Source organism: Achroia grisella, unplaced genomic scaffold (genome assembly GCF_030625045.1).
Source record: "Achroia grisella isolate CSIRO2021 unplaced genomic scaffold, CSIRO_AGI_Agris_v1 utg874, whole genome shotgun sequence".
NCBI lineage: Eukaryota > Metazoa > Arthropoda > Insecta > Lepidoptera > Pyralidae > Achroia > Achroia grisella.
Window position 1 is genome coordinate 7,001,805 of NW_026713051.1, and position 17,190 is coordinate 7,018,994.

General features: G+C 32.2%; 1 protein-coding gene across 3 annotated transcripts; it reads right to left on the reverse strand.

Moving 5' to 3' along the window:
* Window positions 1–116: 116 nt before the first annotated feature.
* LOC131852974 (uncharacterized) lies at window positions 117–13,191 on the reverse strand. 3 transcript variants are annotated; one of them, XM_059203744.1, is made up of 4 exons: window positions 13,039–13,191; window positions 11,445–12,695; window positions 8,546–10,499; window positions 117–3,473 (listed from the first exon to the last, which is right to left on the reverse strand). In XM_059203744.1, the coding sequence occupies exons 2-4, from the start codon at window positions 12,545–12,547 to the stop codon at window positions 1,305–1,307; spliced, it is 5,226 nt and encodes a 1,741-aa protein (XP_059059727.1). In that variant the 5' UTR covers window positions 12,548–12,695; window positions 13,039–13,191; the 3' UTR covers window positions 117–1,304. The 3 variants fall into 3 exon arrangements, with proteins under 3 accessions (XP_059059727.1, XP_059059726.1, XP_059059728.1); XM_059203743.1 differs by lacking the exon at window positions 13,039–13,191 and having other exon boundaries at window positions 11,445–12,961; XM_059203745.1 differs by lacking the exons at window positions 11,445–12,695; window positions 13,039–13,191 and adding an exon at window positions 10,869–11,251.
* Between the last annotated feature and the right edge of the window lie 3,999 nt (window positions 13,192–17,190).

The window sequence follows — 17,190 nt, forward strand, 5'->3', positions numbered from 1 at the left end:
AATACAGTGTGACATTTCGATAAAAGTTAACTAAGTATTACGGTCATTTATTTCTATTTAATTACATTATTTAATAATGATAACATATTTTGTTCAGTTAACCGATAGTCGTTGGATTTCTTTAGATATTGAATGGTTTTATATAGCGTAAAATTATAACTATAAACAGAATATTATAAGTATAATAATAATAATCAGTTATGAATTTATTATAATCGCTTTTGACTAGATCCAAGAATAATCCTGGTGAAATAATTGAGAGTTAAACCGCATTTATATAAGTAAATAAATATCTACTTAACATTACATACCTACTTAAACAACTTTTAATTTTTAACCTAAATAATAATTACATATGTTGCATTTAATGCATATGCATTCAATGCTAATATTAACAGATTAACAAAGAACTTCACATTTTTACGCATTTAATGCAATTTTTAACAAAGAGCTATTCAACACAAACTCTAATTATTGGTTTGGTTTGAATTTTTAAACTTTGGTTTGGAACTGATATAATTATTATTTTGAATAACAGAAATTAATAGACTCTGTTAACTAAAAGAGATAATTAAATTATTATAATGTAGATTCAACCATATAAAACGTTCACATTAAACTACAATCACATGCTCTGTCATTTTAATTTAAAAAATAAAACTGTTAATTAAATTTACAATGCATTACACAATAAAAAACTCTACAATGGTAAAGTTAAACTTAAAATTAATTATTAAAACACATAATATATTCCTGTTAAATAAACTGTAGTGGAAAGTCTGGCTTACACGAAATGCTTATAATTTTCAAGCTCGTGTCATACTATTACACCTGACAACGAATTTACATATATGTATTAATGAAACATAATGACACCCTACCTTCAAAAATATTAACAATAAACAAAAAGGATTTAAAAAATTAGATACTCACATTAGGTGTTCATATAGTTTTTTAACACATGGCTATATAAGATGATACATGCAATGAAATAGTATACAATATACTTGGAGAGTACATTATGGGCTACTATTATTATTCCTCAGAGATTATATGCTTGTAATCTAAATTATGTATGTACCAGAAATCTACAGGTGTCCCAAATTCATAGCAGTTACCTACAAGTTTGTTAACTTGAGCTAGCAATTTTAGTTGTAAAAAATTGCGTTAATTAATTATTTAAACAATAGAGCCAGTCCTTATAACAAAAATATAAGATGTAAATTAGAACAGTCTAAAAAAGACAATAATTTATTAAAATAATCCTTGAGTATCGGATTTGCTGGATTCGATACTCAAGGATATCATTGCTTGCCATCAGGTGGATTGAAGAATTCCCAATGATGGTGATGTATAGCTCTGCTGTCGCTCAGGCCAAACATTAGTAAGCCAGCAACTAAAACTAAAAATATTACCAAGGCCATTTGAACATCTTTTTTATCTTCAGTTCTATTAATATATGCCATAAGAGAGTTGAATATGTTTCTTATAGTTCTGCTTACAGAATTCTGACAAACACGTAGAAATTGTACGCCTGCTTCCGTAATTGTTGGCTCATGTGTTCGTACAGCAGGAGGCACTCTCCGAGGGGAAGGACAAGGTCTATCCTCATCAGTACTAGACTCTGTGTGTGGAGCAGCTGGTTTTCTTTTCACCCGTCTTGTAGGCGGTGGAGGTGACTGTGGATATTGTGAGTCATGGTATTCAGGATACGGCCTATCTCTAAAAGATCTCGGCGGAAAATAAGATGACGAAGGTATTGCAATATCTTGGAGATAAGAATATAACAGCGGTGTCAAGTCGGGTGGTGGTGGTCGTTGTGGGGGCGCAACCGACTCATCTGCACTAGCCGGCCTTGGGGGTGACAAAGGTGATTGTGTTACTTCATTAATGTGTACTGTTTTCGTTTCTGGTTTTACTTCGGGTTGCACCTGTGTAAGTATTTTTTCATCGGTTTTTGTTTCAGATGGTTCGTCTGTTTGTGTTTGTTCTTCTCTGATTACAGTTCTTGGATGTTCTGTTCGTTCAAAAACCTGAGATGGCTGTAGAGTTTGATTAGTAGAAATTTCGGCAAATTTTTTAACAATTTCATCGATCACTGTTTGTGAAAATTCTATACCACTGACAGAAATATGTCCAGATTTAGAGTCTAATTCTGCGACTTGTAATGTCATTCCTTCTATATCTGAAACTAAAATTTTACTTGCTTGAAGTTCAGACACATTGAGTCTCCCAACATCTAAATCTTTTACTTGCAGACGTTGTGTTACGAGATTATCCAATTGAATCTCTCTATTAGAATCACCAACTCTTTCAAGTGCTCTTTCTTCAGAAATTTGTGTAATATGTCGAGGACTTTGATATGTAGTGGGCGTACTTCTTGCTCTTGGCAAAGGTGGTACATCAGGAATTTGCGATTCATCTAAATCTATATGTTGCACTGTTAATGAGGCCTCAGTTAACATTTCATCACGTTCATTAATTCTTGTGGGGCTAGAGACACGTCTTTCTACTAATATAACAGTAGGCGATGTACGCCCTATATTTGATAATTCAGAAATTTTTGGATCTGAAATTTTTAATGACTTTTCAGAACGTGAAGTTGGTCGCGACACACGTGGACTTTCAGCATGTTTAGATTGGTATTTACCAATTACCGAGTCCTCGTCAACGAAATCTTTAAGTGAACTAGACATGGATACATCCAGATTTTCATCCATACCTAGCTCAAAATCTACATCGTCTGGAAGTGGATCTGTTTGAGTCGAGACCTCAATTTCTATAACATCTTCAAATTTTGATTCTACACCTACGTAACAGGGTTGGGATAACTCGGTAAAAAATTCTGTATCAACTCCCGATTCATCTTTATCTTTTTTTTTGCGTTTTGGGCCCCTTGGTGGTCTAGGTGGAGGTGGAAGAGGTCTATCCTTCATCTTACTCACTACTTCACCTGATATTAAATCTTTGTGAATTTCTTCTAATGGTTGCGGTTCATCAATTTCTACATATTGAGTAAGATCAGTACTGAGCGATCGCTTTTTAAAACTTTCTAATGTCATTAAGCTCGTTGAGGACTTCTTCCTCGGAGGGCGATCAGGAATAACAGTTTTAGTACAACCTACTGTATAATATTTACGTTCTGAGCTATTACTTTTTTTTCGTCTAACAGGTGGAGTCTTGCTCTTGGATCTACGGACTGCTTTACTCGGTGCATAAGCGCTCTTATCTACTGTAGCGTATCCAGGGCTCTCATGTCGAACTTCCCTTTCAATTTCAATATCTTCACTCTGTGGTACATGTGTATCCAATGTGAGGGACTCAGCTCCATGAGAAGTGCGGTCGTCGTCACAGATTGAAGTACAGCGTGAACTTCTGGATCTGTTTCTACGAGGCGCTACTGGACTCTGTTCGGTTACAGTGTTCAGTTCCTGTGGTACGATGTATTCATGTTCTGTACGATAAACGATGATCTGGAATTGCATTAATTTTAATATTACTTTATATCTATAAAATATATGTAGATCTAAATTGGTACTTCTAAATCGTAATTGGTGTTATTACGAGTATACTTATGTAATTTACTCAATGTCAATAATGTTAGTCTATTTGAAAAGATGTTTATCTTAGGTTGAAAATTGACTTAGCAAATAATCTTTATTTGCGATTAATTGAGGTATTCTGAATCGAGTAGTAGATAAGGCACTAAATTTTTTTCGTTGTCCCAATATTTTGTGATGTAGTGACATTTTCATGAACTTAGAGTGGCTCTGAATGAAGTGTGATATCGTATCATTGAGCAATGATTTAGTATACATTTTAATAAGTCGTAAATAATTTGTGTAAGTAATATTGACATATAATTAAATAATTATATCTTAGTATATATAAGTAAACATAAACAATATATTAATAAAAACACATATGTAAACATACATCTATATATATATATATCTATACATATATAATAATATATATAATATACAAAGCATTAATGAAGGTTTTTTTTGGGCTAATTAACCCTTTACACTGGAATACTGTGTACTTCACTATGCCTCGGTGGTGTGATGGTATAGCACACCACCTTATTTCTATTGGTCGCGTGTTCGATTACTCGTACGGTCCAAACATTTGTATTCATGAGTATGGCTGTTTGTATTGGTACAAAGAGAGACGATAGAAACAACATCAGAGAAATAATATTTTAAAGAATAATCTTTCGCGTTCTTCCAACAATGATATTTGTATGAGAGCAGCTTATCTAGTGACTACAATACATCAATGATATAATCATGTTATATAGGGTACTTTACAGACTTCTGAATAACTGTCTAATAATAAAACTATTATCTGTCTACCCTTATTTCTGTCCTTGTAGAACAAAAATTACGCTTGATCGAGCCAATGATTGGAACAGCGGTAGGGCATAATTGACTACCTATTATGATTCATTTCTCGGCGTATTTATATTATGACGTGATAGTTTTATTGAATTGACGACCAATATAAATTATGTCGGCGATATTAATAAAGTATAGAATGATAACGTAAGATTTGATTTTGACTGGCCCCCTAAGGTTTAATTGATCTCCGAATGATACAATCATTTGAATTCATGCCTTATGGCCGTGAAGGGATTGTGAAAGAACTGGTAAGAAATACGTTTCAAGGTGTGTATTTTTTTATTCAGGGGTTTGGGCTATTGTCTATTGTATCTTGTGTTAAGAACTGTAGCACTGTGACCTACTCAGATCCATTGTGCTCGCTCCATTTCAAAGTTCGCTTCCTATGCCGATCAGGAACAAGAATTAAAGAATATTCTTAGGAGCAATAGTTTTAATCTCCTAAGGATATATACAGACGAATACTTTCCAAAGAAGAGACTTCGTCTATGCCTGATTGGGCTAGTACCACATAATGTGTGTAGTGGCGTTTCCACATCTGCTTGGTAAAATCTGCAGATTGTTGTTAAGTTGACGCCTAATTTTGCCTTGTTGCATATATGGTATTACTTAATAACAACAGTCTATTGTGAGATTCGAGTACACTGTTATTAGGGCCTTTGAATGTACTAATCCTGGCATATTCTGCAAGTGATTCCGTGCTTTCTGTTTGATTATTATTTAGAGATGTCCCACATATAGGCAACGAGGTACAGAAACTATAACGGACGTTCAAAATGTAACAAATTAAAATTACGTTGTATAAATATTCGGAATAAATATTATTATTATAGAAAAAATATATAAAACTAAAATATCTGAACTGGCTATTTTTATTAGTCGAGGTTCATTTCTAGTAATACATTTATTATGTCTACCAGTTGCTCAGCTAAGTATAGGTCTAGATGGAGCTGTATATTGTATCCGGGTTAGACGGAGGTCTAAAATTACTTTCTGGGGATATGCAGCAGTATGCTCAAAAATAACAACACTGTTCATATTTATCTATCAATTCATTGTTAGCCGCAAATGAGAGTACAGCTGTACCATTTTAAAGCATAGAAATTTCATCATTATAAATTTAAACCTTTAAATCATTAAACATTAAAACATTTTTAGAAGTGTATTTTTCTAAAACTTTATTCTATTCTTATTTAATTGATTTATTTTATTTAAAATAATAATAATAATTTTCACAGTAAAAATATATAAACTAATAATAAACTTGTACTTTGATTAAATTTCTTTTTCTTACGATTTACAATTATTATTGTCCAATCTAGATTTTAGGAAAATTTTCCCTCACTGCAGTAATCCTTATATTTTTTTTATATTTTTAGTTACCCGGTCTGACTATCATAATATACCTATATTATGATAAGTCAATTGATTGGATGGAAAATTTTCTTTTGTTATTTATATACCCATACATTGGAATGTCTATTTGTAATATTGTAATAACCGTTTTTTACTACATGCATATGAATATAACTACAGACACCAAAACAACATTTTTACTGGACTGGAACGATTCTGACTGGACTTTTATTGGCAGGTAGCTGATGTAATAAGGAGTAACTTAGGTTACCTTCTTTTTAGAAAAATAAAGTTAAATTCCACGCGAAGTCGCGGGAACAGTTAGTATGTAAATATATCTATAATGTAAATTTGCTTTTGTTTGGAACTATATATAACGTAGAGGCAGGAAATGAAAGTTTTAATATGAACTGTTTGTGATTTGTAACAAAAAAGAAACTGTTTGTCCTAATTATCTAACATTCATCATCAAATCAGGCCTAACAGACATCCCGAGTACATATAGTATATCTATATATAGTATATCTATCCTGGTTGCTATTAGTTGTTATTGGAATTTATTATATTAAATTTAATACACCTTCAGCGTTTAATTTATGTGTAGAATTATTGTATTTTATTACTGTACTTTTGATATAAAAGATAATATTCTGTACAAATTGTTTGTTTGTTTATAACACTTTATTGTAAGTAGTAAATACGTTTAAAATTACGGGATACAACTAACTTAGGGAATAAGTAGTACAATGGCGGACTTATCCCAAATGAGGGATTTCTTCCAGTCATCCTTTGATTGACTGAAAGGAATTGTGGAGTGGTCGAAAAAGATACAAATACATGACAATACCAACAAAGGAAAAAAGGATTGTACATATTAGGCCTTTAAAATTACCATTTAAAATATATTTTACAATATAATTAAAAACCCGTAAACCTAATTTAATTGTATATTTTTTTATGATTAGGTGAATACGACGTTTGCCGGTTCAACTAGAATACTAATACACAAGTAATTTGTAAAGATCTGATTCAATAGTGTTTACAGCCCTAAATGACCTTGTAACTAAAACATTTCTGACTGACGTCGGACTGCTGACTTTTAAGTAGGTCAACAGTCGAGTTAAAACCAAAAATAATTCAGTGTTTCATACAAAAAGATGTTCCACTATTGGACACCTGCCAACGTCAATTATTTGCATTAATTCACTCTTATTTGACACATATAGTCGATATATCTTTAAATATAGTATTTATTTTTAAGATATAAGATATAAAATAGATATAAAGACTATAGCTGACTTTACTGTTGATGATGACTATTCAGAACAGTGTAAATATGATTATTTCGTATCTTTTATAGCAAATGTTTTCGTTAAAAGAGACCACGCTGTTGCAGGTATTCGGAATAACACTAGATAATAACTTTCTTGTTTATATAAAATGACAAATAATAATTACTAAGGGAAACTTGTTAAAACATATCAGGCAAAACAAAACTACTCTAATTAAAATAGTTAATTCTTTTGTAACCATGTGAGTGAAATAATATGAATACGGTTAATAGTTACAGATGAGATTTTTTTTATTATTAACTGCTTTTAGGGAGTGATTTTGCAATTTTGGGTTTAAGTATTTATTTAAAGCTGGGATCGGCAGATTTGTCTAAATTTGAAAAATTCTAATTGAACCCATTCACATGACACTCAACAGCACTTAATTACAAAAAATTAGACCTTTGTAAGTCTAAGTGAATTATCAGAACGCCTACAACGTAAGAATAGTTATTGATTTTAACTCCCAAATACACATCATATTTCAGAGTATATTTAAGAAGTATGTAACTTAGAAGTTGGGTATGTAAAAATATTTAATATTTATTTTATTAAAATTAATTTATACCAATTAAATGCAAACAGAAATACAAATAAATAGCAGGTAACACTCGCAACATACGTTGCAATTTATTTCTAAATTAAACAGAGCTTTATTTGGGCATTAAAGCTCAGTTGGTAATACTAAATATATTTTTTATGTAAATTATTCTACAATACTGTAATACATACATACATACATACATATACCGAAATATAAAACTCGAGACAGTCTTAATTATATATATAGGTATAGTAAAGAATTAGGGAGGAGATGATCTGGGTTAGAGTTAAATAAAGAATAATAAATAATCGTTTCTTTTGACAAGGAAACTCTAATATGTAAAATATTACATGTTTTTAATTTTTTTTTAATAGAACAGGCTCTTATACCCCAAAAGAGGTTGATATAATAAAATGTTTAAAATTGTCAATTGCATTAGGATACCTCTTGAACAACTATCAGTTTGAGGGGATCTAAATAAATATTCATTTAATCTAAGTATTCGAATTATGTTAGTAGGATATTCGTTAATTAAACTACACATATTTACTTATTTGTGGCATTATTAAACAGTATTGTGTATTGAAATTGACATTGTAATTACAAAATGATAGTTGCATATATGTAGATGGAGTGGTGGTTCTGTTTATTTAGCGTATTTGATTGGTTCGTTTCGTGAACAAATAAAGTTTATAATACGTTCACATTATCTATAATTAAGCAATATTTAAGCTTATTTATAAAACTAATAATATAACGGATCATATCTAAAATATACGAATAATAACTGTATTTATTTTGTATTATACGAAAGACTATTATTATATAAACATTAATTATTTAGGTATCGTTTTATATTATGTGTATGCATGATGTATGAAGATAAAGATACAATTATTATATTTACTCACGTCGTCTTGTTGCTTTTTCGGCTCCTCCCACAAAGCAGCTGAAGATAGATCTTTAAAATCATTCAACGATGAATGCATAAAGTCCTGTTTGGTAAACTTCTTTTTCCTTTTTGGCGGCATGGGCAGAGTTTGTGACTGAATTGGTGTATTCTCTGGATATTCTATTACATCATCATTTGCATATTCATGTATGGAGTGCAAATCTGTTGCCGGTGTGAAATCCAATCGGTTATTTAATTCCATTGTACCTAGATTACCATTAATTTCCTCATTTATATGCTGTTCATCTGGATGTTCATCAGCTAAATCTAAATCTACTTCACTGAATTGCATACTTGCATTAACACTGTCATCTATGTATGGAATTGGCTCTGGCTCTGTCTCTGGTTGCTTTTTCTTTCTTTTTGCTCTTGATGGTCTCACTGGCGGGAATGTATAGTAGCCATCATCTCTTTCATTCAAATCTTCAGTTGAGTATCTCATCTGGTCGTTCTCATCCATAAGCTCAGGGTCTGCTTCTGGTTCATTAATATACATATTTTCATCGTTAACCCCCGTATTGCTCCCCATCATGGCGAGAACATTCTTAGGGATTTTAAAAGCTTGTCGTATTTCATCGCTCAAATATTCTCTCACTTGAATATTTTCACGAGAAATTCCTCTCGGTCGTACAAAAAATTCGTCGTTATCAATTTCGTTAATAACATGTGTGTATTCTTGGTTAGACGGTGAAAAATCAGATATTGATCCATTATGGTTATCGTTGTAAGATTCAGGTTCATTTTGAAGATATTTGGAATCTTCTTTGTTAAAACTATAGTCGATTTCATAATCTCTTTGAGGTTCAACTTCAGTTTCAAAATTAACATCATTATCGACATTACCATATTCTCTAGGTTGCTCTGGGCTATCTGGAATATAAGTGGTACCATCCTTGGGTTTGTTAACTCGTGTAAAAGTAAAAGTTGCAGGAGGAGTGTCTTCTCTATTTAATGTAGGCGAAGATGATGTTTTTTGTAATTCTGATTTCTTTTTCCTATTAAATAGTCTGGGGTATGTTTTAGCTTCAAAGTCAACGGTGGCTACATTATGAAAATCATCACTTGTTTCTGTTACATCATTTTCAACTTTATATTCTTTTTTTCGACCTAGACTTGGAAAATTTATCTTCGGTCTTTCAGGCATCTTAAATTTGGGAAATTCTGGAACATTGAACTTGGATCTTTCCGGAAAAGAAAATTTTTTTCTATCACCGAGGTTCAACTTCTCAGTAATGTTAATTTTTCTTAATTTCGGTCTATCGGGTAAGCTAAACTTTCTTCTATCTGGCAAAGTAAATTTAGGTCGTTCAGGTAATGTAAATTTTGGTCTCTCTGGTAAAGAAATTTTAGATCGTTCTGGCATTTTAAATTTTGGTCGCTCAGGAAAATTAATTTTGGGCCTCTCTGGCATCGTAAACTTCGGTCTCTCGGGCATTATAAACTTGGGTGTTTTTATATTTTGTAATTTCGTTTTTATTTTACCAGCTTGAGATTTTATTTTACTCGTTCCTGCTTTGATGCGTTGCTGCATTCTATTATCAATATTTTCTTTTTTTGACCGGCTATCACGTTTTAAGGGTAGATTTTCTAATGCTGACGAATCTACTTGACTTGTGCTTATTTCACATTCAGTTCTTGAGACCGAAGATGGAGTATTTGCAAAATAACGATCCTCAATATCTTTTTGTAAAGTTTCGGCATTAACAATACCATCAATATTCTCATCTGGAAAATTTTCTTTTTCATCCATTTGCTCATCCTCATCCGAGGTATGTTGTAAATATTTTCGTTCTAATGATGTTGTACTAGACAATTCGTCGTCAGTTTTTATCATCTTTGGTTTTTCATCTACGCTTGGTGCTGTATATATAATATTGGGAGGTGGCTTTTCGATGATTTCATATTCGTGATCACTGAAAAAATATTGCTTATTTAAATAATATAAAAGGTGAGATTGCAAAAATTGCTCAAATAATACAAACTTCGCAAATCCATCATAACAAACAATATATAAACATCGCTTAGCATATAAATAAAGGATATATTAAAGAATATAAAAAATATAAATAAAAAAATAACATCGCAAAATCATCATGAAACATATGACTTATTTTTAAACTTCACATACGAATTATTCGAGTCACAATTAGGCCAACTGTCTGTGCTCGTTTTAGCCTCAGCAGCCGCCGGGATAAAAGCTCGCAGTATAAACGTTCCCCACCTCATAATTTTTGTCATAAAATGTCAACTAAATTATTAAAATTAGAGTAGATAATACATACCTCTCATACGAAATTATATTGCTTGCCCGCGACGTTGGTCTAGTACCCACTGGATTCACTCTTTCCGGTAGCAGCGAATCACATTGAAAAAATTGACAACCACACCTTACTTCCGGCGTGTAAAGTTGTGCACTCCCTTCCCTTGTCGGCCTCACCGGTTTTTCTATGGGAGTTCCGCCTTCGGATGTCCATCGCCGAAGTTTACTCATAACTGCTGACTACCGAAAGGAATTCGAAATCCAAGGCATGCTTAATTGGTGTAGCCCATTAACTATACATGTCGAATAGACATTTGCCCAGAGACAATGAGTCATAAAACGTGTATGTGAAAGCCGGATCGTAAATGAACTAATCACTGGCGTGAAAGCAGCCGCGAGCACTGATCACTGATGACAATTTTAAAGATCTTACCCAATGTACAGGAAGACGTTTCAGACGATGCTATATTTATCAGGCAGTCAGAAACTAGCGCGTTCGCTTTGCATGTGTTGAAACACAGCTGTTATGTCATGCTTACGCATGATATATACTTATACACTACAACGAAACACAATAAAAAGAATGTAATATATTTACCTGCTGGGTTTAGACCATTCTTTTTCGGAAGGTTTTTCTCTATTATCTCGCGGACTTGGGGTAGGAGATGATTCTATGGGAATAGTAGTGGTTTGTTCAATGGTAACTTCAATGTCTTCGTCTATGATTTCTGTGATGGTTATATTTGGTGAGTCATTTTTAGGTCTTGCCTCATCCAATTGATTTTGAAATATTTCATCTACGTTGGGTTCGTCCGGGTCCATTTCGTCATCTAACAATATTGCTTCTTTGTTAATATCACTATTTTTGTGTAATTTTTCCATAATATGATCCTCAGATTTCAGTGAAGTCTCCTCGGCTACTAGGCTCGGATCATGGGATGTAATAGATTTTCTTTCTGAAAGACTTTCATTTTCCTTGTTACTATTACTTCCTATTTCTTCTTCTGATTTATTTTCCTGCTTCTCCACTTCAGGTGAAAAATGAAGAGATTTTTCGGTGTCCTGAGATCTGGACTCTTCTATATCCTCATATATATGTTCTCTTTTTTTTCTTGGAGGTGGTGTATCTATGCTCAATGTTTTACTCATTTCGTCAGAATCTCCTAATTTTATTGCACTGAACTTTTGTCTTCTCACAGCGCCTGGTGATGATTTTAACTGCCTTATCTCTTGCGAATCGTCATTTTTCTTTCGCTTAGCAATGGGTGACTTTTCGGTTTCATTTCTTTCTAACTTTTGAAGGGTTTTGTCTGCTAAGTGTTTTATTTTATTCACTAAAGGATGACAACATTTAGTTTTTTCTCGAGTTTCCGAGATACCAATATAGGTTTGTTCTGGTACGCGACGCTTTAATATACTTTTTGGTGAAACGTTTTTGGGTACATCTACTGGCGTTGCTAAATGTGAACTTGCCTGACTTTCAGGTCGACTAATCATGTATGCTTGAACAGCTTGGTTTATGACATCTTCCTCAGAGTCCAATGAAACTTCTTTTGAAAAATTGGGTACATGTATACCTTCGTCATCACCTTCCCCACCATGTTTCCGACTGCTTCCTGGGGAGGAATCAAGATTTAAAATTCTTTGAATATCCCCATCAACAGGCGAACGTGTTCGTGATCTCGATATTTCGCGAGACATTATGTTTTTCTTTGGTAATATCTTCAGCAACGATCTCGGTTCTTTCTGGTTAGTGATGTTTTGAATAGACGGGCCAAGGATATCCACCCGGTTCACGAGCTCTTCTCAAATCGTCCCATTGAAAAGTTTTCGCGGCTTTTCTTTTTATCTGGTAACAATTGGGGTTTAGTATGTTTAATTAAGAAAATTATGAACAGTTTTTGGAAGTATAAAATATTTGTCGGTGCACATCCATAGATTATTATCTATCTTATATATTTTATGTGGCAATTATTGCCACCTTTTCTAATTTATGTCTATTCCCACACGGACCCAACAATGTTATCACTATTTCACCGCTAAACTAAGAACACAACATTTCGTTTCAATGTGAGCATCAGCAACTGAAAACACGGTGTGTTTGCGTGGGCTTGTGTGGAAATAGGTGTGAATTAGTCGTGTACTGTGATCACTGCTTAACGAATTATTTTTGAGTAGTGCAGCGGCATTACCTTGAAGCGTTTAGAACACTTTCCCCTCGAGAGCCCTCATGTCACCATCCCTCAATATTTATTGTTTATAAAGAGGGGCACATAGACGCCGTTTAATGTTTTCAATTAGAAAATGATCTGTGATCGGTACAAAATCTCCGTTCAACTGGCCAACACGTCGTGATCCGAGCAAACGTGCTAAATATAATACTGAGCGTGGATTTATTTTCGGTGAGCGTTTCGCGTCAGCGTATAACTGCGGACCGATCGTTTTGTTATGAAGTAAACTGGATATTTGGTAACCAGAGATGGAAACTTCAGTACTTAGTATATATTCGTGGAATAGATTCTATATTCTCCTCAGAAGTTAGTACATATGGGATAATGTATAAAAAATGCGTCCGTTCCCTTGACCGAAGTCCAAGATGCAATGCGATCGGTTTCGACGTCGATGCAATCCTGATTTATTTATTTGCACTTAATCTTTGTACGATATATGCTCACTACGTATATTATTGTAAGTTACAGTATCTTTTATACATACGTTATCGACATCCGTAAATGTTACATAACTGTTGTACTTATCATATTACAAATATACAGTAGTAATTTTTGAACCAAAATCTAATAACATGGGGCATTTAATTTGTCTTACCAGTTTTTTAGACTTACTAACGATGACTATCGTTGCTAATGATTAATTGATTTTGATGATAATACTTATATTCAAGAAAATGTTCTGCTTTTCAAAACAATCATTGATATCAGATATAAATTTAAATAAAAAACTTGACATAAAAATAATATTTCAAAAGTAATAAATTTGTAACAGTAAGTTGAATAATAAGAACAAGTCATGTTGTTAATAAACAAAATATTAAAATAGTAGTAGTACTTATCCATTAGAGCAATGTAGATTTATTACGCACATGTATTGTTACGGGAAACATCGACAACTACAATAAAAAGCTTCGTAATACGCAAATTGATTGTACTAAATCAACAGCGTATAACATCCGGCCATAGCAGTAAAATATAAACATATCAATATTTAATTATGTTTGTAAATTAATTGTACCACAACCTTGTGCCCCAGTAATTTACTAATCATACTTACATCGTAAATTAGTGAGTTCTAATTTTTACAAAAATATGTATTTGAATTTATACTTATATACATCTGGCTCAATGATGGAAACATCGATAACAAATCCAACTATGCAACTAGAGATGGCATAATAAAAAATAGTTAATTATGTAGTGCATACATAATACAATTTCTTAGTATCTGCGCTCCCAGCCCTCTCGATACAGGTTTGTCCTAGTTTTGGGACTACTGATAACAGAAATTAAATTTCAACGTAATAAATAATTCATATAAAATTATATCTATGTTCTAAGTATAAATCATTACATAGTATAAATCGCTGTCTGTCCATCCCTATGTACGCTTAAATCTTTAAATTTACGCAACGGATTTTGAAGCAGTTTTTTAATGGATATAGTGATTCAAGAGGAAGGTATAAACCTGTATGTATGTATGTATGTATGTATAATACATGTACACCCCCGAGCGAAGTCGGGGTAGGTAGGTAGTAAATAAATAAAACAATGTGGACGAAGTTGATAGTCGCCTAAATATGAACATAGTCATAACCTGTCACATCTCTTCACCTTCCATTACCTTCAGGCTGGCAATTATTCAAAGGAACTCGATGTAAATACTAGACCACAATAGACGCTAAATCTCCGACTACCCCATGTTGGCGGACAGTAAATATATTTTATTCTTAATTAAATATACTATAGAAATACACTTAATTTAAGAATTTCTAATTAGTAGATTTTTTTATTTTACCACTAATTTGGAATACAGGTTTAGACTTAAGACTTCAGTTTACTCTTCAGAATAAATATTGATCTCCGCATTTTTATGATTTTAAAAACTACCCAAATATTTTAATACTATAATTTATTAAACTTATGAAATTATAGTATTAAATTAATTAGTTGGCTACTTGAATAACAAAATAAGTCAGTCATGGTAATCAGAGCAGACTGGGCCCTAGAAACAATTTAACAAGTTAATTGTGCTAAGATATTTAAGTGACTATATATCGTATTCCATATAAATACAATGTATGGAAGTCGCTTAAATATCTTAGCACAGTGTAACATTACAACACATTACTGTATTAAAACAGCATAATTTAGAAAAATGAAGGAATTAGGACTGTGCCTTAAAGAAAGTATTTAACATGAATGTAGATGGTTTGGATGGATCCAAAGACGACCGAGGAAACGATAGACAGTAGAAAAATAATAGAAGACATAAAAAAAGAGTAAACTTACATATGACGGCTGATACATATGACGGCGAGTCCAGGGAACGAAGATAACAGAATGGGATAAATGTAAGGCAATGATAACTTAATTATTTTAAATACTTTAGTTGAAGTTAGAAAAAGGTTTAGAAATAAAACAGCAAATTCAAGGCTCAAGGCAAGTATAATATATTGCAAACATAATTTACAAAAAAAAAATACATACATGCTCTACAAGGGTATAATCGTAATTTATAGGATTTGAAGTATTTATTTACAACTGTATTGTAATATCTAGGCCTCTTATCCATTACCTACACTTTCAAATAAGCAATCAGATTAGTGGCAACTATGTTAAACGAGATATAATAATATACATATACATGCAGTAACAACAAAACAAATTGCTGCATCCTAAAACATTTCACTGTCATCCTGCCTTACACCTGAATATAAGAGGCACCGGTATAAAATCGTTATAAACACTACTTCATCTAGTGATCCATCTGGTTAGACTAATCAAGTTTTAATCATCCTGAAAATTAACGTCCGAAGACGGAAGTAATGTCCATATATATTGTTGGTAATGAGATTATCTCAATAGGGTTTTGAAAAAAGTTGACAATAATTTTGTACACATTATTAATTATTTTGTAGAAATAATTTATCATTATGTATACCGTCTTTTCGACACATTTGAATTAATATGCATATTTGCAAGTAGGTAAATTGCATAGTACCACAATGCAGTATAATTCGCACAAATGCACGAGGTACTAGGAAAACAGAATCATTCAAGAGATATCAACAAACTTATTTATAATATAAATAAATGACATTGTATGTTGTTATCTGTTTAAAGTCACAACTTTGTTATCTGTTATTATGTAATTAAGTTGCCACCAAATACTGATATCTTATTTTGAATACTCTTTTCGTTGACTTTCTTCAGGTTAACTTTCCAATAAGTAAAACGAGCCACCCACTTATTGCAGATTTTTATATTGGAATGCCGATTAAGTTCTTAACAGTCACAGGTAGTAGATGATAGTCCGTAAACATTCACCATTGCCTGTAAATATTGACAAAAGCCCAGATTACTTACATTACAGTAAAGTTATGTGAGTAACGTGTTCCTATACTGGAGGCCATTATTCCATCATTATCTCATCTCATATCAGATCAGTCACATCACAGTCGTACAATGAAAGCTAAGCTAAGCTACTATGTGAAGTGTGTCTAATTATTTACTGTTAACTATATTTTTATATTATATTAAACAAATTTCACAAAGGAGTATCTCGAAGTAAGAAAAGAATGCTTGTATTTTATGTAGGCAATAATTTTGAGATATCGACTAATTTGTTAATAAAAACGAAAATATCGACATATCTATTTAAATCTACAAGAAGCGTGTGGCCCGTTTCTGCGTTAAAGTGTACAAATACACATAATGTTTAAGTAATATACATATATATATAACTTAGACCAAAATTTTGATTATGAAAGTAGGTACATGTGTGAGATATATAATGTGACATTACACTTACAATTTAGTAATTGGAAGAATTAGGACCTGTGTCCACATATAATATAATAAAGAATAGTACATATATATAATTGAAACGTACTTTCATAGAATTAAATCTATAAATAAGTATTATATAATTTCTGCATATAATTACAATTATTCTGTACACAATGTTCAAAATAATTAACTTTTTTTATGGATATACCTACCCACGTACGGACCAATTGTAATATATACAAAAACAGCAACGAGCTGGAGATATAAGTACATTATATTTATTAATATAGTATACTTATTTATATCTGTATATATTTAAGT